Source organism: Scyliorhinus torazame, chromosome 22, assembly GCF_047496885.1.
Source record: "Scyliorhinus torazame isolate Kashiwa2021f chromosome 22, sScyTor2.1, whole genome shotgun sequence".
Lineage (NCBI taxonomy): Eukaryota > Metazoa > Chordata > Chondrichthyes > Carcharhiniformes > Scyliorhinidae > Scyliorhinus > Scyliorhinus torazame.
In genome coordinates, this window is record NC_092728.1 from 9270962 (window position 1) to 9294824 (window position 23863).

A 23863-nucleotide genomic window follows, 5' to 3' on the forward strand; every position below is an offset into this window, starting at 1 on the left:
CATGCTAAATTGCCCCTTCGTGTCCAAAAGGTTACTTGAGGTTAGTCAGTTATGGGGATAGGGTGGAGGTGTGACCTGAAGTAGAGTGCGCTTTTCCAAGGGCCGATGCAGACTCAATGGGCCGAATGGCCTGCATTGTAAATGCTAAGAGATCGGCCGTGACCATTTTGAATGGTGGACCGGGCTCGAGGGGCTGAATGTCTACTTGCTTCTCTGTTGTCACACATACACTGGCTCGCTCATGCACACATGCTTTCTCACACACATTCTCACTCATAAGTACTCTCTCTCACAAACACACATATCAGAACACATGGAGGAAATAACAGTTTATATTAGCTTTCCATTATGTCAGTAAATTACAGAACTACAAACAGAATTGATGCTTATCAAAGCTAGCCATTAGTTTTCTGAGTGTTTCTTTTGTTCCATGTCAACAAGCATTTATCTGCAATTATTAACCTTTGTTGAATAGTATGTGTTTTCAATTGGACTCTTAATATATAGCTCCAGGGGAAGGCCATTCGTGCGGTTTTTCTCATTGTGGTAGAAGTCCTCGGTACATGCCGCTCTGCCCGGCCTTGTTCAAACATGCACACGCACCTGTTTTGAATGGCCTTCCTGGCATACTCTCTCCTCGCTTTTGTCCATGTCACCGTCCCTGCCTTGGACTCCGACCTTCCTCCTGGATTCCCAGTCCTTCTCAAACCTATCCAAGAAGAGAGGATTGCACAGTGAGCTTCGATGGTAAAGGGATCTCTCACCAAGACAGCCACTTGGGCTCAGCTGGGCCTTCATTCTGTTATGTGTCCCGATGCCCCTTTCGAGGCTGTCGCTCTCCAATTTTTAGTATGGCCGGGATTTCCCCGGCACTTCCAGCCCGCCGGCAGATTACTGCTCTGTCGTTGTGAACTGCAAATTAAATTATCCCGTCGCATGCACTGGGTTGTGCGGGGCGGGGGAAAGGGCAAGCTGTGGTAGGGCCGTAAAACCCTGGCCATAGGTCACTTAACAAGAAACAGGAAGATTTTTAAATAACTTTAGAATACCCAATTCATTTTCTTTTCCAATTAAGGAGCAATTTAGCCAATTTACCTCCCCTGCATATCATTGGGTTGTGGGGGTGAGACCCACGCAGACAGGGGGAGAATAAACAGAACGACTTTTGAGTTAACTGGGGCGGGATTCTCCGCATTCGGCGCGATGTCCGCCGACCGGCACCAAAAACGGCGCAAATCAGTCCGGCATCGCGCCGCCCCAAAGGTGCAGAATTCTCCGCACCTTGAGGGGCCAAGCCCTCACCTTGAGAGCTAGGCCCGCGCTGGACTGATTTCCGCCCCGCCAGCTGGCGGGAAAGGTCTTTGGTGCCCCGCCAGCTGGCGCGGAAATGACTTTGCCAGGTGGCGCATGCGCAGGATCGTCAGCGGCCGCTCACGGCATCCCCGCGCATGCGCAGTGGAGGGGGTCTCTTCCGCCTCCGCCATAGTGGAGACCACGGCGAAGGCGGAAGGGAGTGCCCCCACGGCACTGGCCTGCCCGCGGATCGGTGGGCCCTGATCGCGGGCCAGGCCACCGTGGGGGCAACCCCCCTGGGCCAGATTGCCCCGTGCCCCCCCCAGGACCCCGGAGCCCGCCCGCGCCGCCTTGTCCCGCCAGTAAGAGAGATGGTTTGATTCTCGCTGGCGGAACAGGAATTCCAGCAGTGGGACTTCGGCCCATCCGGGCCGGAGGATCGCCGGGGGGAGGGGCGCCAACTGGCGCGGCGCGATTCCCACCCCCGCTGAATATCCGGTGCCGGAGAATTCGGCAACTGGCGGGGGCGGGATTCACGCCAGCCGCCGGCGATTCTCCGACCCGGCGGGGGGTTGGAGAATCCCGCCCCTGATGTCCGTTGGGTATATTCTGTCCTGGGGAACCCAGCATCTGTGAACAAACACCCAGGATAATTGACTTATTGATTTTACTATTCATGGAATGTGACGCGAGTGTCACTTGCAGGTTCTGCCAGTCACAACTGCTCCTTGAGTATGTGTTGGTGGACGGGGTGCCAATCAAGCTTGGGGTGGGGGGGGGGGGGTGCTGCTTTGTCCTGGATGGTGTTGAGCTTCTTATGTGTTGTTGGAGCTGCGCTCATCCAGGCAAGTGGAGAGTTTCCATCACACTCCTGACTTGTAGATGGTGGCCAGGCTTTGGGTGGGGAGTTGGAAGGTGAGTTACTCACCCCCCCAGTATCAATATTATTAAATTAATTTTCTGTAGTTTGGAAATGACGCGCAAGCCAGGGCAAATCCAGGAGAGGAAGTCGATTGGTGAGCTGCAGGAGTGGATCAAACACATGGATACCGGGAGGATGAGTGGCCCGGGAACACACTGGGCTAGTGCCTGGTCCATTCCAGCCTGTGCCCAAGAGTCACAACACAAGTGAATTAACCAATAATTCTTAGAAACATTCCCAAAGCCTTTGGCTGGCCAATAATGACAATCACCAGGTTTGTAAGTTGAAACACAATTACTGTTAAGAATAATGATGAAATATGCAGTAACGTCAACTGGTTACCGACAAGCTAATACCTACTACCCCCTTTACCTTCCCCGCCCTCTACCCACACACACGACAGACACAGAGGGGGGAAAGGGGGGAAAATAATAAGGATGAAGGTCAAAAGATTAGAGTCTTTGCTTCCAATGGTGGTTCTCCAGCACGTTATTCGCAGCACGCTGGCTGATCAAAGCCTCTGCTTTGCAGCCTATAACGATCTTCTCTGTCGTTTCTGAAATGTATTACTCACCGCTTTTCCTGAAGAGGCGCTTTTGCCTGGCCTCAAACTTTGCTTTCAGTTTGTAGTTTATTCCCAGCCCTTGGCCTTCTCTGGAGAGAGAGTTGCTCGGTTTACAGCAGCCTTTTCTGCAGGGAGAGTTAGTCAGTGCTCCCCTGTAATCCACCCAAGCTCCCTGCCAGTTCAGAAACACCGCCTCTCTGGAGAAAAACGGAGGGGTGAGAGGACAGCGGTCTGAGCAGCCAGGAGTCAAACCGAAGCCAAAACTCAATCCTTCGAGCTCTGAAACATTCCGGTGGGCTCCGATCCAATCACCAGCTGTTACTGGGCCGAGCACAGCCTTTTGGGCCAATTCGTTAACCATGAGCCGAATCAATCAAACCGAGTCATCACTGACGCCGGCCAATCTCTGTCACTGGTGCCGGTCCATCTACAATCATCAGTTTAAATCAGCACGGCCTTCTGGATCCTTCTGTTTGAATTACCCGTACCAGCCTCCCCGAACAGGCGCTGGAATATGGCGACTAAGGGCTTTTCACAGTAACTTAATTTGAAGCCTACTTGTGACAAGCGATTTTCATTTCATTCAGGTACAGGATGCCAGGGAAAATAAGGGAATAAAGAAGAATAAACAGGACGGACCCTTACAGCACACACAATCCAAGGCACAATATGTAAGCAGGTTTTTCTGGGCTCGTCCACTATTCTTCTCCACAGCCTTGATGTTTGCCAGTGGTGAGGGAGAGACCTGAAAGGGCAATGATCTGTGATGCATTGTGGGAGTATTGTTCACGTTTGCTGCAACATGTGCGAATTGAGACTCGATTACCACATGGAGTTAGGATTCTGAGCTGAGTAAATGGCTCATGGCAACACTGTTTTGGAGTTTTTAATATTATACCTGTCGCTGTAGATTCTATACTTGTAAGTTTGCAGCTGTATTTAATGGCTGGAATCTTGCTGTGTTTGTCAGAGTGTTGGGCTCTGATTGGAAACCGGCATGATGCTCGCCAGCTGCACAGACCAGTTGTCACTCCAAATGAGTGGGCAGGGCTTCTGCCGTAACTCTGGCTTGGTGGGGCCTGACAGAGCTGGCGAGCCCGGCTCCACAGTGATCAGACCGCCATCTTTAAAGGGGGTCCCGACCAGCACTGAACATCAACTACCCACGTCCCACCCTCCCCAACAATCATCGCGCTCTCTCTTCCACCACCCCCACTACGGAAGTATCGCCGGTGTTCCCTCCTTCATCACTGTCTCCTGAGAGACAAGTTAAACTGTCGCTTAGAAAGGCACGGATTAGTCAGGGATAGTCAGCATGCTTTTGTTAGGGGACAGTCATGTCTAATTTACGAGAATTGTTTTGGCGAAGTGACAAGGAGGATCGATGAGGATTGGGCAGTGGATGTTGTCCGAATGGATTTCAGTAAGCCACATGGCAGATTGGTCAGAAAAGTAAAAGCCCAAGGGATACGGGAGAAGGTGTCAGATCCAAAACTGGCACAATGATAGGAAACAAAGCGTAATGATCGGCGGATGTTTTTGCGAATGGAAAAGTATTTCCAGTGGCGTTCCACAGGGCCCAGTGTTGGGTCCCCTGCTGTTTGATGTATATATATCATTAATTTAGACTTAAATGTGGGTGGGATGATTAGGAAATTGGCAGATGACACAAAAATCAGCTGTGTATTTACTAGTGAAGGGAACAGCTAATGTCTCCAGAATGTCCATGGTTGAGTGGGTAGAAAAGTGGCAAATGGAATTCAATCCAGAGATGTGAGAGGTAATGCATTCGGGGAGAGCAGACACGGCAAGAGAATACTCAATAAACGGAAGGATATTGAGAGGGGGTTGAGGAAGTCAGAGACCTTGGGGTGCATGCCCATAAGTCCCTGAAGGTGGCAGGACAGGTGGGTAATGTGTTAAAGAAAGCAGAGCAAATGTTTTCCTTTACTGGACGACGAATAGAATACATAAGCAGGAGGGAATGATGGATCTGTATAAAACGTGGATTAGGCCCCAGCTGAGCTGAGTTCTAGTCCCCACATTGCTCTGGAGAGAGCGTGCAGAGGAGATTCCAGTGTTGCTGTCTTTCATCTTACCTGAGGAACTCCTTCTGACCCTGGCAGTAAGTCTAGTCAGATTCCCGTGTTGCCGTCTTTCATCTTACCTGAGGAACTCCTCCTGACCCTGGCAGTAAGTCTAGTCAGATTCCCGTGTTGCCGTCTTTCATCTTACCTGAGGAACTCCTCCTGACCCTGGCAGTAAGTCTAGTCAGATTCCCGTGTTGATATCTCTCATCTTACCGGCTTCGCATCGCTTTCTGCTGAAGGTCCTCTGACGCCTCTCGGAGCAATTCTTTTGCCGCCTTGTTCGCTTCGTCAAACAGTTGGCTACAAACCGGAAGGCAGAGAGCCAATACTCAATATTTCATGTCAAAATCTGTTTTCACATTGCTTTTTAAAAAATTATTTCAGACATTTCTCAAAATCGGATTTTAAAAAATAAATCTGGATAGCAGGGAGGCCTGGGGAAGGGTCTCTCGGTGCAGGGAGGCCTGGGGAAGGGTCTCTCGGTGCAGGGAGGCCTGGGGAAGGGTCTCTCGGTGCAGGGAGGCCTGGGGAAGGGACCCTCGGTGCAGGGAGGCCTGGGGAAGGTACCCTCGGTGCAGGGAGGCCCGGGGAAGGGTCTCTGGGTGCAGGGAGGCCTGGGGAAGGGTCTCTCGGTGCAGGGAGGGCTTGGGAAGGGTCCCTCGGTGCAGGGAGGCCTGGGGAAGGTACCCTCGGTGCAGGGAGGCCCGGGGAAGGGTCCCTCGGTGCAGGGAGGCCCGGGGAAGGGTCTCTCGGTGCAGGGAGGCCTGGGGAAGGGTCCCTCGATGCAGGGAGGCCCGGGGAAGGGTCTCTCGGTGCAGGGAGGCCCGGGGAAGGGTCCCTCGGTGCAGGGAGGCCTGGGAAGGGTCCCTCGGTGCAGGGAGGCCTGGGGAAGGGTCCCTCGGTGCAGGGCCTGGGGAAGGGTCCCTCGGTGCAGGGAGGCCCAGGGAAGGGTCTCTCGGTGCAGGGAGGCCCGGGGAAGTGGCTCTCAGTGCAGGGAGGCCTGGGGAAGGACCCTCGGTGCAGGGAGGGCTGGGGAAGGATCCCTCGGTGCAGGGAGGCCTGGGAAGGGTCCCTCGGTGCAGGGAGGCCTGGGGAAGGGTCCCTCGGTGCAGGGAGGCCTGGGGAAGGACCCTCGGTGCAGGGAGGCCTGGGGAAGGGCCCGTCGGTGCAGGGAGGCCAGGGGAAAGGTCCCTCGGTGCAGGGAGGCTTGGGGAAGGGTCCCTCGGTGCAGGGAGGCCTGGGGAAGGGTCTCTCGGTGCAGGGAGCGCCGTGGAAGGGTCTCTCGGTGCAGGGAGGCCCGGGGAAGGGTCCCTCGGTGCAGGGGGGCCTGGGAAGGGTCTCTCGGTGCAGGAAGGCCCGGGGAAGGGTCCCTCGGTGCAGGGAGGCCTGGGGAAGGGTCCCTCGGTGCAGGGAGGCCTGGGAAGGGTCTCTCGTTCCAGGGAGGCCCGGGAAAGGGTCTCTCTGTGCAGGGAGGCCTGGGGAAGGGTCCCTCGGTGCAGGGAGGCCTGGGAAGGGTCTCTCGGTCCAGGGAGGCCCGGGAAAGGGTCTCTCTGTGCAGGGAGGCCTGGGGAAGGACCCTCGGTGCAGGGAGGCTTGGGGAAGGGTCCCTCGGTGCAGGGAGGCCTGGGGAAGGGTCTCTAGGTGCAGGGAGGCCCGGGGAAGGGTCCCTCGGTGCAGGGAGGCTTGGGGAAGGGTCCCTCGGTGCAGGGAGGCCTGGGGAAGGGTCTCTCGGTGCAGGGAAGCCCGAGAAAGGGTCCCTCAGTGCAGGGAGGCTTGGGGAATGGTCCCTCGGTACAGGGAGGCCTGGGGAACGGTCCCTCGATGCAGGGAGGCCCGGGGAAGGGTCTCTCGGTGCAGGGAGGCCCGGGGAAGGGTCCCACGGTGCAGGGAGGCCTGTGTAAGGGTCTCTCGATTAGGGAGGCCCGGGGAAGGGTCTCTCGCTGCAGGGAGGCCCGGGGAAGGGACCCTCGGTGCAGGGAGGCCTGGGGAAGGGCCCGTCGGTGCAGGGAGGCCCGGGGAAAGGTCCCTCGGTGCAGGGAGGCTTGGGGAAGGGTCCCTCGGTGCAGGGAGGCCTGGGGAAGGGTCCCTCGGTGCAGGGAGGCCTGGGGAAGGGTCTCTCGGTGCAGGGAGGCCCGGGGAAGGGTCCCTCGGTGCAGGGGGGCCTGGGAAGGGTCTCTCGGTGCAGGAAGGCCCGGGGAAGGGTCCCTCGGTGCAGGGAGGCCTGGGAAGGGTCTCTCGGTCCAGGGAGGCCCGGGGAAGGGTCTCTGGGTGCAGGGAGGCCTGGGGAAGGACCCTCGGTGCAGGGAGGGCTGGGGAAGGGTCTCTAGGTGCAGGGAGGCCTGGGGAGTGGACCCTCGGTGCAGGGAGGCCCGGGGAAGGGTCCCTCGGTGCAGGGAGGCCCGGGAAAGGGTCCCTCAGTGCAGGGAGGCTTGGGGAAGGGTCCCTCGGTGCAGGGAGGCCTGGGGAAGGGTCCCTCAGTGAAGGGAGGGCTGGGGAAGGGTCTCTCGGTGCAGGGAGGCCTGGGGAAGGGACCCTCGGTGCAGGGAGGCCCGGGGAAGGGTCCCTCGGTGCAGGGGGGCCTGGGAAGGGTCTCTCGGTCCAGGGAGGCCCGGGGAAGGGTCTCTGGGTTCAGGGAGGCCTGGGGAAGGACCCTCGGTGCAGGGAGGGCTGGGGAAGGGTCTCTCGGTGCAGGGAGGCCCGGGAAAGGGTCCCTCAGTGCAGGGAGGCCTGGGGAAGGGTCTCTCGGTGCAGGGAGGCCTGGGGAAGGGTCTCTCGGTGCAGGGAGGCCTGGGGAAGGGTCCCTCGGTGCAGGGAGGCCTGGGGAAGGGTCTCTCGGTGCAGGGAGGCCTGGGGAAGGGTCCCTCGGTGCAGGGAGGCCTGGGGAAGGGTCTCTCCGTGCAGGGAGGCCTGGGGAAGGGTATCTCAGTGCAGGGAGGGCTGGGGAAGGGTCTCTCCGTGCAGGGAGGCCTGGGGAAGGGACCCTCGGGCAGGGAGGCCCGGGGAAGGGTCTCTCGGTGCAGGGAGGCCCGGGGAAGGGTCCCACGGTGCAGGGAGGACTGGGGAAGGGTCTCTCGGTGCAGGGAGGTCTGGGGAAGGGTCCCTCGGTGGAGGGAGGCCTGGGGAAGGGTCTATCGGTGCAGGGAGGCCTGGGGAAGCGACCCTCGGTGCAGGGAGGCCTGGGGAAGGACCCTCGGTGCAGGGAGGCCTGGGGAAGGGTCCCTCGGTGCAGGGAGGCCTGGGGAAGGGTCTCTCGGTGCAGGGAGGCCCGGGGAAGGGTCTCTCGGTGCAGGGAGGCCCGGGGAAGGACCCTCGGTGCAGGGAGGCCTGGGGAAGGGTCTCTCGGTGCAGGGAAGTCCGAGAAAGGGTCCCTCAGTGCAGGGAGGCTTGGGGAATGGTCCCTCGGTACAGGGAGGCCTGGGGAACGGTCCCTCGATGCAGGGAGGCCCGGGGAAGGGTCTCTCGGTGCAGGGAGGCCCGGGGAAGGGTCCCACGGTGCAGGGAGGCCTGTGTAAGGGTCTCTCGATTAGGGAGGCCCGGGGAAGGGTCTCTCGCTGCAGGGAGGCCCGGGGAAGGGACCCTCGGTGCAGGGAGGCCTGGGGAAGGGCCCGTCGGTGCAGGGAGGCCCGGGGAAAGGTCCCTCGGTGCAGGGAGGCTTGGGGAAGGGTCCCTCGGTGCAGGGAGGCCTGGGGAAGGGTCCCTCGGTGCAGGGAGGCCTGGGGAAGGGTCTCTCGGTGCAGGGAGGCCCGGGGAAGGGTCCCTCGGTGCAGGGGGGCCTGGGAAGGGTCTCTTGGTGCAGGAAGGCCCGGGGAAGGGTCCCTCGGTGCAGGGAGGCCTGGGAAGGGTCTCTCGGTCCAGGGAGGCCCGGGGAAGGGTCTCTGGGTGCAGGGAGGCCTGGGGAAGGACCCTCGGTGCAGGGAGGGCTGGGGAAGGGTCTCTAGGTGCAGGGAGGCCTGGGGAGTGGACCCTCGGTGCAGGGAGGCCCGGGGAAGGGTCCCTCGGTGCAGGGAGGCCCGGGAAAGGGTCCCTCAGTGCAGGGAGGCTTGGGGAAGGGTCCCTCGGTGCAGGGAGGCCTGGGGAAGGGTCCCTCAGTGAAGGGAGGGCTGGGGAAGGGTCCCTCGGTGCAGGGGGGCCTGGGAAGGGTCTCTCGGTCCAGGGAGGCCCGGGGAAGGGTCTCTGGGTTCAGGGAGGCCTGGGGAAGGACCCTCGGTGCAGGGAGGGCTGGGGAAGGGTCTCTCGGTGCAGGGAGGCCCGGGAAAGGGTCCCTCAGTGCAGGGAGGCCTGGGGAAGGGTCTCTCGGTGCAGGGAGGCCTGGGGAAGGGTCTCTCGGTGCAGGGAGGCCTGGGGAAGGGTCCCTCGGTGCAGGGAGGCCTGGGGAAGGGTCTCTCGGTGCAGGGAGGCCTGGGGAAGGGTCCCTCGGTGCAGGGAGGCCTGGGGAAGGGTCTCTCCGTGCAGGGAGGCCTGGGGAAGGGTATCTCAGTGCAGGGAGGGCTGGGGAAGGGTCTCTCCGTGCAGGGAGGCCTGGGGAAGGGACCCTCGGGCAGGGAGGCCCGGGGAAGGGTCTCTCGGTGCAGGGAGGCCCGGGGAAGGGTCCCACGGTGCAGGGAGGACTGGGGAAGGGTCTCTCGGTGCAGGGAGGTCTGGGGAAGGGTCCCTCGGTGGAGGGAGGCCTGGGGAAGGGTCTATCGGTGCAGGGAGGCCTGGGGAAGCGACCCTCGGTGCAGGGAGGCCTGGGGAAGGACCCTCGGTGCAGGGAGGCCTGGGGAAGGGTCCCTCGGTGCAGGGAGGCCTGGGGAAGGGTCTCTCGGTGCAGGGAGGCCCGGGGAAGGGTCTCTCGGTGCAGGGAGGCCCGGGGAAGGACCCTCGGTGCAGGGAGGCCTGGGGAAGGGTCTCTCGGTGCAGGGAAGCCCGAGAAAGGGTCCCTCAGTGCAGGGAGGCTTGGGGAATGGTCCCTCGGTACAGGGAGGCCTGGGGAACGGTCCCTCGATGCAGGGAGGCCCGGGGAAGGGTCTCTCGGTGCAGGGAGGCCCGGGGAAGGGTCCCACGGTGCAGGGAGGCCTGTGTAAGGGTCTCTCGATTAGGGAGGCCCGGGGAAGGGTCTCTCGCTGCAGGGAGGCCCGGGGAAGGGACCCTCGGTGCAGGGAGGCCTGGGGAAGGGCCCGTCGGTGCAGGGAGGCCCGGGGAAAGGTCCCTCGGTGCAGGGAGGCTTGGGGAAGGGTCCCTCGGTGCAGGGAGGCCTGGGGAAGGGTCCCTCGGTGCAGGGAGGCCTGGGGAAGGGTCTCTCGGTGCAGGGAGGCCCGGGGAAGGGTCCCTCGGTGCAGGGGGGCCTGGGAAGGGTCTCTCGGTGCAGGAAGGCCCGGGGAAGGGTCCCTCGGTGCAGGGAGGCCTGGGAAGGGTCTCTCGGTCCAGGGAGGCCCGGGGAAGGGTCTCTGGGTGCAGGGAGGCCTGGGGAAGGACCCTCGGTGCAGGGAGGGCTGGGGAAGGGTCTCTAGGTGCAGGGAGGCCTGGGGAGTGGACCCTCGGTGCAGGGAGGCCCGGGGAAGGGTCCCTCGGTGCAGGGAGGCCCGGGAAAGGGTCCCTCAGTGCAGGGAGGCTTGGGGAAGGGTCCCTCGGTGCAGGGAGGCCTGGGGAAGGGTCCCTCAGTGAAGGGAGGGCTGGGGAAGGGTCTCTCGGTGCAGGGAGGCCTGGGGAAGGGACCCTCGGTGCAGGGAGGCCCGGGGAAGGGTCCCTCGGTGCAGGGGGGCCTGGGAAGGGTCTCTCGGTCCAGGGAGGCCCGGGGAAGGGTCTCTGGGTTCAGGGAGGCCTGGGGAAGGACCCTCGGTGCAGGGAGGGCTGGGGAAGGGTCTCTCGGTGCAGGGAGGCCCGGGAAAGGGTCCCTCAGTGCAGGGAGGCCTGGGGAAGGGTCTCTCGGTGCAGGGAGGCCTGGGGAAGGGTCTCTCGGTGCAGGGAGGCCGGGGGAAGGGTCCCTCGGTGCAGGGAGGCCTGGGGAAGGGTCTCTCGGTGCAGGGAGGCCTGGGGAAGGGTCCCTCGGTGCAGGGAGGCCTGGGGAAGGGTCTCTCCGTGCAGGGAGGCCTGGGGAAGGGTATCTCAGTGCAGGGAGGGCTGGGGAAGGGTCTCTCCGTGCAGGGAGGCCTGGGGAAGGGACCCTCGGGCAGGGAGGCCCGGGGAAGGGTCTCTCGGTGCAGGGAGGCCCGGGGAAGGGTCCCACGGTGCAGGGAGGACTGGGGAAGGGTCTCTCGGTGCAGGGAGGTCTGGGGAAGGGTCCCTCGGTGGAGGGAGGCCTGGGGAAGGGTCTATCGGTGCAGGGAGGCCTGGGGAAGCGACCCTCGGTGCAGGGAGGCCTGGGGAAGGACCCTCGGTGCAGGGAGGCCTGGGGAAGGGTCCCTCGGTGCAGGGAGGCCTGGGGAAGGGTCTCTCGGTGCAGGGAGGCCCGGGGAAGGGTCTCTCGGTGCAGGGAGGCCCGGGGAAGGACCCTCGGTGCAGGGAGGGCTGGGGAAGGGTCTCTCGGTGCAGGGAAGCCCGGGGAAGGGTCCCTCGGTGCAGGGAAGCCTGGGGAAGGACCCTCGGTGCAGGGAGGGCTGGGGAAGGGTCTCTCGGTGCAGGGAGGCCCGGGGAAGGGTCCCTCGGTGCAGGGAAGCCTGGGGAAGGACCCTCGGTGCAGGGAGGCCTGGGGAAGGGTCTCTCGGTGCAGGGAGGCCCGGGGAAGGGTCCCTCGGTGCAGGGAAGCCTGGGGAAGGACCCTCGGTGCAGGGAGGGCTGGGGAAGGGACTCTCGGTGCAGGGAAGCCTGGGGAAGGACCCTCGGTGCAGGGAGGCCTGGGGAAGGGTCCCTCGGTCCAGGGAGGCCCGGGGAAGGGTCTCTCGGTGCAGGGAGGCCTGGGGAAGGGTCCGTCGGTGCAGGGAGGCCTGGGGAAGGGTCTCTCGGTCCAGGGAGGCCCGGGGAAGGGTCTCTCGGTGCAGGGAGGCCTGGGGAAGGACCCTCGGTGCAGGGAGGGCTGGGAAGGGTCTCTCGGTGCAGGGAGGCCTGGGGAAGGGACCCTCGGTGCAGGGAGGCCCGGGGAAGGGTCCCTCGGTGCAGGGAGGCCCGGGGAAGGACCCTCGGTGCAGGGAGGCTTGGGGAAGGGTCCCTCGGTGCAGGGAGGCCTGGGGAAGGGTCCCTCGGTGCAGGGAGGCCTGGGGAAGGGTCTCTCGGTGCAGGGAGGCCTGGGGAAGGGTCTCTCGGTGCAGGGAGGCCCGGGGAAGGACCCTCGGTGCAGGGAGGGCTGGGGAAGGCTCTCTCTGTGCAGGGAAGCCTGGGGAAGGACCCTCGGTGCAGGGAGGGCTGGGGAAGGGACTCTCGGTGCAGGGAGGCCTGGGGAAGGTACCCTCGGTGCAGGGAGGCCCGGGGAAGGGTCCGTCGGTGCAGGGAGGCCTGGGGAAGGGTCTCTCGGTCCAGGGAGGCCCGGGGAAGGGTCTCTCGGTGCAGGGAGGCCTGGGGAAGGACCCTCGGTGCAGGGAGGGCTGGGAAGGGTCTCTCGGTGCAGGGAGGCCCGGGGAAGGGTCTCTCGGTGCAGGGAGGCCTGGGGAAGGACCCTCGGTGCAGGGAGGGCTGGGAAGGGTCTCTCGGTGCAGGGAGGCCTGGGGAAGGGACCCTCGGTGCAGGGAGGCCCGGGAAAGGACCCTCAGTGCAGGAGGCTTGGGGAAGGGTCCCTCGGTGCAGGGAGGCCTGGGGAAGGGTCCCTCGGTGCAGGGAGGCCTGGGGAAGGGTCTCTCGGTGCAGGGAGGCCTGGGGAAGGGACCCTCGGTGCAGGGAGGCCCGGGGAAGGGTCCCTCGGTGCAGGGAGGCCCGGGAAAGGGTCCCTCAGTGCAGGGAGGCTTGGGGAAGGGTCTCTCGGTGCAGGGAGACCCGGGGAAGGGTCCCACGGTGCAGGGAGGCCTGTGGAAGGGTCTCTCGATTAGGGAGGCCCGGGGAAGGGTCTCTCGCTGCAGTGAGGCCCGGGGAAGGGTACCTCGGTGCAGGGAGGACTGGGGAATGGTCTCTCGGTGCAGGGAGGTCTGGGGAAGGGTCCCTCGGTGGAGGGAGGCCTGGGGAAGGGTCTCTCTCTGCAGGGAGGCCTGGGGAAGGGTCTATCGGTGCAGGGAGGCCTGGGGAAGCGACCCTCTGTGCATGGAGGCCTGGGGAAGGGTCTCCCGGTGCAGGGAGGCCTGGAAGAGGATCCCTCGGTGCAGGGAGGCCTGGGGAAGAGGCACTTGGTGCAGGGAGGCCTGGGGAAGGGTCTCTCGGTGCAGGGAGGTCTGGGGAAGGGACCCTCGCTGCATGGAGGCCTGGGGAAGGTTCTCTCGGTGCAGGGAGGCTTGGGGAAGGATCCTCGGTGCAGGGAGGCCTGGGGAATGGACCCTCGGTGCAGGGAGGCCTGGGGAAGGATCTCTCGGTGCAGGGAGGCCTAGGGAAGGACCTCTCAGTGCAGGGAAGCCTGGGGAAGGACCCTCGGTACAGGGATGCCTGGGGAAGGGTCTCTCGGTGCAGGGAGGCCTGGGGAAGGGTTCCTCGGTGCAGGGAGTCCTGGGGAAGGGTCCCTCGGTGCAGGGAGGCCTGAGGAAGGGTCCCTAGTTGCAGGGAGGCCTGGGGAAGGGTCCCTCGGTGCAGGGAGGCCTGTGAAGGTTCTCTCGGTACAGGGAGGCCTGGGGAAGGACCCTCGGTGCAGGGAGGCCTGGGGAAGGACCCTCGGTGCAGGGAGGCGTGGGGAAGGATCTCTCGGTGCAGGGAGGCGTAGGGAAGGACCTCTCAGAGCAGGGAAGCCTGGGGAAGGACCCTCGGTACAGGGAGGCCTGGGGAAGCGTCTCTCTGTGCAGGGAGGCCTGGGGAAGGGTCCCTCGATGCAGGGAGGCCTGGGGAAGGGTCCCTCTGGGCAGGGAGGCCTGGGGAAGGGTCCCTCGGTGCAGTGAGGCCTGGGGAAGGGTCTCTCGGTGCAGGAAGGACTGAGGAAGGGTCTCTCGGTGCAGGGAGGCCTAGGGAAGGGTCCCTCGGTGCAGGGAGGCCTGGGGAAGGGTCTCTCTGTGCAGGGAGGCGTAGGGAAGGACCTCTCAGTGCAGGGAGGCCTGGTGAAGGACCCTCGGTGCAGGAGGCCTGGGGAATGGATCTTCGGTGCAGGGAGGCCTGGGGAAGGATCTCTCGGTGCAGGGAGGCGTAGGGAAGGACCTCTCAGTGCAGGGAGGCCTGGGGAAGGACCCTCGGTGCAGGAGGCCTGGGGAAGGACCCTCGGTACAGGGAGGCCTGGGGAAGGGTCTCTCTGTGCAGGGAGGCCTGGGGAAGGGTCCCTCGATGCAGGGAGGCCTGGGGAAGGGTCCCTCTGGGCAGGGAGGCCTGGGGAAGGGTCCCTCGGTGCAGTGAGGCCTGAGGAAGGGTCTCTCGGTGCAGGGAGGGCTGGGGAAGGGTCCCTCGGTGCAGGGAGGCTTGGGGAATGGGCCCTCGGTGCAGGAGGCCTGGGGAATGGACCCTCAGTACAGGGAGGCCTGGGGAAGTGTCTCTCGGTGCAGGGAGACCTGGGGAAGGGTCCCTCGGTGCAGGGAGGCCGGGGGAATGGACTCTCCGTACAGGGAGGGCTGGGGAAGGGTATCTCAGTGCAGGGAGGCCTGGGGAAGGGTCTCTCGGTGCAGGAAGGCCTGGGGAAGGGTCTCTCGGTGCAGGCTGGCCTGGGGAAGGGTCTCTCGGTGCAGGGAGGCCTGGGGAAGGGTCCCTCGGTGCAGATAGGCCTGGGGAAGGGTCCCTCGGTGCCGGGAGGCCTGGGGAAGGGACCCTCGGCGCAGGGAGGCCTGGGGAAGGGACCCTCGGTGCAGGGAGGGCTGGGGAAGGGTATCTCAGTGCAGGGAGGCCTGGGGAATGGACCCTCGGTGCAGGAGGCCTGGGGAATGGACCCTCGGTACAGGGAGGGCTGGGGAAGGGTCTCTTGGTGCATGGAGGCCTGGGGAAGGGTCTCTCGGTGCAGGAAGGCCTGGGGAAGGGTCTCTCGGTGCAGGGAGGCCTGGGGAAGGGTCTCTCGGTGCAGGGTGGCCTGGGGAAGGGGCCCTCGGTGCAGGGAGGCCTGGGGAAGGATCTCTCGTTGCAGGGAGGCCTGGGGAAGGGTCTCTCAGTGCAGGGAGGCCTGGGGAAGGGTCTTTCGGTGCAGGAAGGCCTGGGGAAGGGTCTCTCGCCGCAGGGAGGCCTGGGAAAGGGTCTCTCGGTGCAGGGAGGCTTGGGGAAGGATCCTCGGTGCAGGGAGGCCCGGGGAAGGGCCCGTCGGTGCAGGGAGGCCTGGGGAAGGGTCCCTCGGTGCAGGGAGGCCTGGGGAAGGGTCTCTCGGTGCAGGGAGGCCCGGGGAAGGGTCCCTCGGTGCAGGGGGGCCTGGGAAGGGTCTCTCGGTGCAGGAAGGCCCGGGGAAGGGTCCCTCGGTGCAGGGAGGCCCGGGGAAGGGTCTCTGGGTGCAGGGAGGCCTGGGGAAGGACCCTCGGTGCAGGGAGGGCTGGGGAAGGGTCTCTAGGTGCAGGGAGGCCTGGGGAAGGGACCCTCGGTGCAGGGAGGCCCGGGGAAGGGTCCCTCGGTGCAGGGAGGCCCGGGAAAGGGTCCCTCAGTGCAGGGAGGCTTGGGGAAGGGTCCCTCGGTGCAGGGAGGCCTGGGGAAGGGTCCCTCAGTGAAGGGAGGGCTGGGGAAGGGTCTCTCGGTGCAGGGAGGCCTGGGGAAGGGACCCTCGGGCAGGGAGGCCCGGGGAAGGGTCCCTCGGTGCAGGGAAGCCCGGGGAAGGGTCCCTCGGTGCAGGGGGGCCTGGGAAGGGTCTCTCGGTGCAGGGAGGCCTGGGGAAGGGTCTCTCAGTGCAGGGAGGCCTGGGGAAGGACCCTCGGTGCAGGGAGGCCCGGGGAAGGGTCCCTCGGTGCAGGGGGGCCTGGGAAGGGTCTCTCGGTGCAGGAAGGCCCGGGGAAGGGTCTCTCGGTGCAGGAAGGCCCGGGGAAGGGTCTCTCGGTCCAGGGAGGCCCGGGGAAGGGTCTCTGGGTGCAGGGAGGCCTGGGGAAGGACCCTCGGTGCAGGGAGGGCTGGGGAAGGTTCTCTAGGTGCAGGGAGGCCTGGGGAAGGGACCCTCGGTGCAGGGAGGCCCGGGGAACGGTCCCTCGGTGCAGGGAGGCCTGGGGAAGGGTCCCTCGGTGCAGGGGGGCCTGGGAAGGGTCTCTCGGTGCAGGAAGGCCCGGGGAAGGGTCCCTCGGTGCAGGGAGGCCCGGGGAAGGGTCCCTCGGTGCAGGGAGGCTTGGGGAATGGTCCCTCGGTACAGGGAGGCCTGGGGAAGGGTCACTCGATGCAGGGAGGCCCGAGGAAGGGTCTCTCGGTGCAGGGAGGCCCGGGGAAGGGTCCCACGGTGCAGGGAGTACTGGGGAAGGGTCTCTCGGTGCAGGGAGGCCCGGGGAAGGGTCCCACGGTGCAGGGAGGCCTGGGGAAGGGTCTCTCGGTGCAGGGAGGTCTGGGGAAGGGTCCCTCGGTGGAGGGAGGCCTGGGGAAGGGTCTCTCGCTGCAGGGAGGCCTGGGGAAGGGTCTATCGGTGCAGGGAGGCCTGGGGAAGGACCTTCGGTGCAGGGAGGCCCGGGGAAGGGATCCTCGGTGCAGGGAGGCCTGGGGAAGGACCCTCGGTGCAGGGAGGCCTGGGGAAGGACCCTCGGTGCAGGGAGGCCCGGGGAAAGGTCCCTCGGTGCAGGGAGGCTTGGGGAAGGGTCCCTCGGTGCAGGGAGGCCTGGGGAAGGGTCTCTCGGTGCAGGGAGGCCTGGGGAAGGGTCTCTCGGTGCAGGGAGGCCCGGGGAAGGACCCTCGGTGCAGGGAGGGCTGGGGAAGGGTCTCTCTGTGCAGGGAAGCCTGGGGAAGGACCCTCGGTGCAGGGAGGGCTGGGGAAGGGTCCCTCGGTGCAGGGGGGCCTGGGAAGGGTCTCTCGGTGCAGGAAGGCCCGGGGAAGGGTCCCTCGGTGCAGGGAGGCCTGGGAAGGGTCTCTCGGTCCAGGGAGGCCCGGGGAAGGGTCTCTGGGTGCAGGGAGGCCTGGGGAAGGACCCTCGGTGCAGGGAGGGCTGGGGAAGGGTCTCTAGGTGCAGGGAGGCCTGGGGAAGGGACCCTCGGTGCAGGGAGGCCCGGGGAAGGGTCCCTCGGTGCAGGGAGGCCCGGGAAAGGGTCCCTCAGTGCAGGGAGGCTTGGGGAAGGGTCCCTCGGTGCAGGGAGGCCTGGGGAAGGGTCCCTCAGTGAAGGGAGGGCTGGGGAAGGGTCTCTCGGTGCAGGGAGGCCTGGGGAAGGGACCCTCGGGCAGGGAGGCCCGGGGAAGGGTCCCTCGGTGCAGGGAAGCCCGGGGATGGGTCCCTCGGTGCAGGGGGGCCTGGGAAGGGTCTCTCGGTGCAGGAAGGCCCGGGGAAGGGTCTCTGGGTGCAGGGAGGCCTGGGGAAGGACCCTCGGTGCAGGGAGGCCCGGGGAAGGGTCCCTCGGTGCAGGGGGGCCTGGGAAGGGTCTCTCGGTCCAGGGAGGCCCGGGGAAGGGTCCCTCGGTGCAGGGAGGCCTGGGAAGGGTCTCTCGGTCCAGGGAGGCCCGGGGAAGGGTCTCTGGGTGCAGGGAGGCCTGGGGAAGGACCCTCGGTGCCGGGAGGGCTGGGGAAGGGTCTCTAGGTGCAGGGAGGCCTGGGGAAGGGACCCTCGGTGCAGGGAGGCCCGGGGAAGGGTCCCTCGGTGCAGGGAGGCCCGGGAAAGGGTCCCTCAGTGCAGGGAGGCTTGGGGAAGGGTCCCTCGGTGCAGGGAGGCCTGGGGAAGGGTCCCTCAGTGCAGGGAGGGCTGGGGAAGGGTCTCTCGGTGCAGGGAGGCCTGGGGAAGGGACCCTCGGGCAGGGAGGCCCGGGGAAGGGTCCCTCGGTGCAGGGAAGCCCGGGAAAGGGTCCCTCAGTGCAGGGAGGCTTGGGGAATGGTCCCTCGGTACAGGGAGGCCTGGAGAAGGGTCACTCGATGCAGGGAGGCCCGAGGAAGGGTCTCTCGGTGCAGGGAGGCCCGGGGAAGGGTCCCACGGTGCAGGGAGTACTGGGGAAGGGTCTCTCGGTGCAGGGAGGCCCGGGGAAGGGTCCCACGGTGCAGGGAGGCCTGTGGAAGGGTCTCTCGATTAGGGAGGCCCGGGGAAGGGTCTCTTGCTGCAGGGAGGCCCGGGGAAGGGTACCATGGTGCAGGGAGGACTGGGGAAGGGTCCCTCGGTGGAGGGAGGCCTGGGGAAGGGTCTCTCGCTGCAGGGAGGCCTGGGGAAGGATCCCTCGGTGGAGGGAGGCCTGGGGAAGGGTCTCTCGCTGCAGGGAGGCCTGGGGAAGGACCTTCGGTGCAGGGAGGCCCGGGGAAGGGATCCTCGGTGCAGGGAGGCCTGGGGAAGGACCCTCGGTGCAGGGAGGCCTGGGGAAGGACCCTCGGTGCAGGGAGGCCCGGGGAAAGGTCCCTCGGTGCAGGGAGGCCTGGGGAAGGGTCCCTCGGTGCAGGGAGGCCCGGGGAAGGGTACCTCGGTGCAGGGAGGACTGGGGAATGGTCTCTCGGTGCAGGGAGGTCTGGGGAAGGGTCCCTCGGTGGAGGGAGGCCTGGGGAAGGGTCTCTCTCTGCAGGGAGGCCTGGGGAAGGGTCTATCGGTGCAGGGAGGCCTGGGGAAGCGACCCTCTGTGCATGGAGGCCTGGGGAAGGGTCTCCCGGTGCAGGGAGGCCTGGAAGAGGATCCCTCGGTGCAGGGAGGCCTGGGGAAGAGGCACTTGGTGCAGGGAGGCCTGGGGAAGGGTCTCTCGGTGCAGGGAGGTCTGGGGAAGGGACCCTCGCTGCATGGAGGCCTGGGGAAGGTTCTCTCGGTGCAGGGAGGCTTGGGGAAGGATCCTCGGTGCAGGGAGGCCTGGGGAATGGACCCTCGGTGCAGGGAGGGCTGGGGAAGGTTCTCTAGGTGCAGGGAGGCCTGGGGAAGGGACCCTCGGTGCAGGGAGGCCCGGGGAACGGTCCCTCGGTGCAGGGAGGCCTGGGGAAGGGTCCCTCGGTGCAGGGGGGCCTGGGAAGGGTCTCTCGGTGCAGGAAGGCCCGGGGAAGGGTCCCTCGGTGCAGGGAGGCCCGGGGAAGGGTCCCTCGGTGCAGGGAGGCTTGGGGAATGGTCCCTCGGTACAGGGAGGCCTGGGGAAGGGTCACTCGATGCAGGGAGGCCCGAGGAAGGGTCTCTCGGTGCAGGGAGGCCCGGGGAAGGGTCCCACGGTGCAGGGAGTACTGGGGAAGGGTCTCTCGGTGCAGGGAGGCCCGGGGAAGGGTCCCACGGTGCAGGGAGGCCTGGGGAAGGGTCTCTCGGTGCAGGGAGGTCTGGGGAAGGGTCCCTCGGTGGAGGGAGGCCTGGGGAAGGGTCTCTCGCTGCAGGGAGGCCTGGGGAAGGGTCTATCGGTGCAGGGAGGCCTGGGGAAGGACCTTCGGTGCAGGGAGGCCCGGGGAAGGGATCCTCGGTGCAGGGAGGCCTGGGGAAGGACCCTCGGTGCAGGGAGGCCTGGGGAAGGACCCTCGGTGCAGGGAGGCCCGGGGAAAGGTCCCTAAGTGCAGGGAGGCTTGGGGAAGGGTCCCTCGGTGCAGGGAGGCCTGGGGAAGGGTCTCTCGGTGCAGGGAGGCCTGGGGAAGGGTCTCTCGGTGCAGGGAGGCCCGGGGAAGGACCCTCGGTGCAGGGAGGGCTGGGGAAGGGTCTCTCTGTGCAGGGAAGCCTGGGGAAGGACCCTCGGTGCAGGGAGGGCTGGGGAAGGGTCCCTCGGTGCAGGGGGGCCTGGGAAGGGTCTCTCGGTGCAGGAAGGCCCGGGGAAGGGTCCCTCGGTGCAGGGAGGCCTGGGAAGGGTCTCTCGGTCCAGGGAGGCCCGGGGAAGGGTCTCTCGGTCCAGGGAGGCCCGGGGAAGGGTCTCTGGGTGCAGGGAGGCCTGGGGAAGGACCCTCGGTGCAGGGAGGGCTGGGGAAGGTTCTCTAGGTGCAGGGAGGCCTGGGGAAGGGACCCTCGGTGCAGGGAGGCCCGGGGAACGGTCCCTCGGTGCAGGGAGGCCTGGGGAAGGGTCCCTCGGTGCAGGGGGGCCTGGGAAGGGTCTCTCGGTGCAGGAAGGCCCGGGGAAGGGTCCCTCGGTGCAGGGAGGCCCGGGGAAGGGTCCCTCGGTGCAGGGAGGCTTGGGGAATGGTCCCTCGGTACAGGGAGGCCTGGGGAAGGGTCACTCGATGCAGGGAGGCCCGAGGAAGGGTCTCTCGGTGCAGGGAGGCCCGGGGAAGGGTCCCACGGTGCAGGGAGTACTGGGGAAGGGTCTCTCGGTGCAGGGAGGCCCGGGGAAGGGTCCCACGGTGCAGGGAGGCCTGGGGAAGGGTCTCTCGGTGCAGGGAGGTCTGGGGAAGGGTCCCTCGGTGGAGGGAGGCCTGGGGAAGGGTCTCTCGCTGCAGGGAGGCCTGGGGAAGGGTCTATCGGTGCAGGGAGGCCTGGGGAAGGACCTTCGGTGCAGGGAGGCCCGGGGAAGGGATCCTCGGTGCAGGGAGGCCTGGGGAAGGACCCTCGGTGCAGGGAGGCCTGGGGAAGGACCCTCGGTGCAGGGAGGCCCGGGGAAAGGTCCCTCGGTGCAGGGAGGCTTGGGGAAGGGTCCCTCGGTGCAGGGAGGCCTGGGGAAGGGTCTCTCGGTGCAGGGAGGCCTGGGGAAGGGTCTCTCGGTGCAGGGAGGCCCGGGGAAGGACCCTCGGTGCAGGGAGGGCTGGGGAAGGGTCTCTCTGTGCAGGGAAGCCTGGGGAAGGACCCTCGGTGCAGGGAGGGCTGGGGAAGGGTCCCTCGGTGCAGGGGGGCCTGGGAAGGGTCTCTCGGTGCAGGAAGGCCCGGGGAAGGGTCCCTCGGTGCAGGGAGGCCTGGGAAGGGTCTCTCGGTCCAGGGAGGCCCGGGGAAGGGTCTCTGGGTGCAGGGAGGCCTGGGGAAGGACCCTCGGTGCAGGGAGGGCTGGGGAAGGGTCTCTAGGTGCAGGGAGGCCTGGGGAAGGGACCCTCGGTGCAGGGAGGCCCGGGGAAGGGTCCCTCGGTGCAGGGAGGCCCGGGAAAGGGTCCCTCAGTGCAGGGAGGCTTGGGGAAGGGTCCCTCGGTGCAGGGAGGCCTGGGGAAGGGTCCCTCAGTGAAGGGAGGGCTGGGGAAGGGTCTCTCGGTGCAGGGAGGCCTGGGGAAGGGACCCTCGGGCAGGGAGGCCCGGGGAAGGGTCCCTCGGTGCAGGGAAGCCCGGGGATGGGTCCCTCGGTGCAGGGGGGCCTGGGAAGGGTCTCTCGGTGCAGGAAGGCCCGGGGAAGGGTCTCTGGGTGCAGGGAGGCCTGGGGAAGGACCCTCGGTGCAGGGAGGCCCGGGGAAGGGTCCCTCGGTGCAGGGGGGCCTGGGAAGGGTCTCTCGGTCCAGGGAGGCCCGGGGAAGGGTCCCTCGGTGCAGGGAGGCCTGGGAAGGGTCTCTCGGTCCAGGGAGGCCCGGGGAAGGGTCTCTGGGTGCAGGGAGGCCTGGGGAAGGACCCTCGGTGCCGGGAGGGCTGGGGAAGGGTCTCTAGGTGCAGGGAGGCCTGGGGAAGGGACCCTCGGTGCAGGGAGGCCCGGGGAAGGGTCCCTCGGTGCAGGGAGGCCCGGGAAAGGGTCCCTCAGTGCAGGGAGGCTTGGGGAAGGGTCCCTCGGTGCAGGGAGGCCTGGGGAAGGGTCCCTCAGTGCAGGGAGGGCTGGGGAAGGGTCTCTCGGTGCAGGGAGGCCTGGGGAAGGGACCCTCGGGCAGGGAGGCCCGGGGAAGGGTCCCTCGGTGCAGGGAAGCCCGGGAAAGGGTCCCTCAGTGCAGGGAGGCTTGGGGAATGGTCCCTCGGTACAGGGAGGCCTGGGGAAGGGTCACTCGATGCAGGGAGGCCCGAGGAAGGGTCTCTCGGTGCAGGGAGGCCCGGGGAAGGGTCCCACGGCGCAGGGAGTACTGGGGAAGGGTCTCTCGGTGCAGGGAGGCCCGGGGAAGGGTCCCACGGTGCAGGGAGGCCTGTGGAAGGGTCTCTCGATTAGGGAGGCCCGGGGAAGGGTCTCTTGCTGCAGGGAGGCCCGGGGAAGGGTACCATGGTGCAGGGAGGACTGGGGAAGGGTCCCTCGGTGGAGGGAGGCCTGGGGAAGGGTCTCTCGCTGCAGGGAGGCCTGGGGAAGGATCCCTCGGTGGAGGGAGGCCTGGGGAAGGGTCTCTCGCTGCAGGGAGGCCTGGGGAAGGACCTTCGGTGCAGGGAGGCCCGGGGAAGGGATCCTCGGTGCAGGGAGGCCTGGGGAAGGACCCTCGGTGCAGGGAGGCCTGGGGAAGGACCCTCGGTGCAGGGAGGCCCGGGGAAAGGTCCCTCGGTGCAGGGAGGCCTGGGGAAGGGTCCCTCGGTGCAGGGAGGCCCGGGGAAGGGTACCTCGGTGCAGGGAGGACTGGGGAATGGTCTCTCGGTGCAGGGAGGTCTGGGGAAGGGTCCCTCGGTGGAGGGAGGCCTGGGGAAGGGTCTCTCTCTGCAGGGAGGCCTGGGGAAGGGTCTATCGGTGCAGGGAGGCCTGGGGAAGCGACCCTCTGTGCATGGAGGCCTGGGGAAGGGTCTCCCGGTGCAGGGAGGCCTGGAAGAGGATCCCTCGGTGCAGGGAGGCCTGGGGAAGAGGCACTTGGTGCAGGGAGGCCTGGGGAAGGGTCTCTCGGTGCAGGGAGGTCTGGGGAAGGGACCCTCGCTGCATGGAGGCCTGGGGAAGGTTCTCTCGGTGCAGGGAGGCTTGGGGAAGGATCCTCGGTGCAGGGAGGCCTGGGGAATGGACCCTCGGTGCAGGGAGGCCTGGGGAAGGATCTCTCGGTGCAGGGAGGCCTAGGGAAGGACCTCTCAGTGCAGGGAAGCCTGGGGAAGGACCCTCGGTACAGGGATGCCTGGGGAAGGGTCTCTCGGTGCAGGGAGGCCTGGGGAAGGGTTCCTCGGTGCAGGGAGTCCTGGGGAAGGGTCCCTCGGTGCAGGGAGGCCTGAGGAAGGGTCCCTAGTTGCAGGGAGGCCTGGGGAAGGGTCCCTCGGTGCAGGGAGGCCTGTGAAGGTTCTCTCGGTACAGGGAGGCCTGGGGAAGGACCCTCGGTGCAGGGAGGCCTGGGGAAGGGTCTTTCGGTGCAGGAAGGCCTGGGGAAGGGTCTCTCGCCGCAGGGAGGCCTGGGAAAGGGTCTCTCGGTGCAGGGAGGCTTGGGGAAGGATCCTCGGTGCAGGGAGGCCCGGGGAAGGGCCCGTCGGTGCAGGGAGGCCCGGGGAAGGGCCCGTCGGTGCAGGGAGGCCTGGGGAAGGGTCCCTCGGTGCAGGGAGGCCTGGGGAAGGGTCTCTCGGTGCAGGGAGGCCCGGGGAAGGGTCCCTCGGTGCAGGGGGGCCTGGGAAGGGTCTCTCGGTGCAGGAAGGCCCGGGGAAGGGTCCCTCGGTGCAGGGAGGCCCGGGGAAGGGTCTCTGGGTGCAGGGAGGCCTGGGGAAGGACCCTCGGTGCAGGGAGGGCTGGGGAAGGGTCTCTAGGTGCAGGGAGGCCTGGGGAAGGGACCCTCGGTGCAGGGAGGCCCGGGGAAGGGTCCCTCGGTGCAGGGAGGCCCGGGAAAGGGTCCCTCAGTGCAGGGAGGCTTGGGGAAGGGTCCCTCGGTGCAGGGAGGCCTGGGGAAGGGTCCCTCAGTGAAGGGAGGGCTGGGGAAGGGTCTCTCGGTGCAGGGAGGCCTGGGGAAGGGACCCTCGGGCAGGGAGGCCCGGGGAAGGGTCCCTCGGTGCAGGGAAGCCCGGGGAAGGGTCCCTCGGTGCAGGGGGGCCTGGGAAGGGTCTCTCGGTGCAGGGAGGCCTGGGGAAGGGTCTCTCAGTGCAGGGAGGCCTGGGGAAGGACCCTCGGTGCAGGGAGGCCCGGGGAAGGGTCCCTCGGTGCAGGGGGGCCTGGGAAGGGTCTCTCGGTGCAGGAAGGCCCGGGGAAGGGTCTCTCGGTGCAGGAAGGCCCGGGGAAGGGTCTCTCGGTCCAGGGAGGCCCGGG

At 66.3% G+C, this 23863-nt stretch overlaps 1 protein-coding gene across 1 annotated transcript in view; it reads right to left on the minus strand.

Annotated features, from left to right (window-relative positions):
- Positions 1-316: 316 nt before the first annotated feature.
- The window catches only part of LOC140399416 (synaptonemal complex central element protein 1-like), a 251149-nt gene continuing 227602 nt past the window's right edge, over positions 317-23863 (minus strand). Inside the window, exons 8-9 of the mRNA XM_072488994.1 lie at positions 5084-5170; positions 317-709 (exon numbers count right to left, since the gene is read on the minus strand). Of these exons, the coding sequence (XP_072345095.1) occupies positions 586-709; positions 5084-5170 (211 nt within the window). The 3' untranslated portion in view covers positions 317-585. The remainder of the gene's footprint in view (positions 710-5083; positions 5171-23863) is intronic.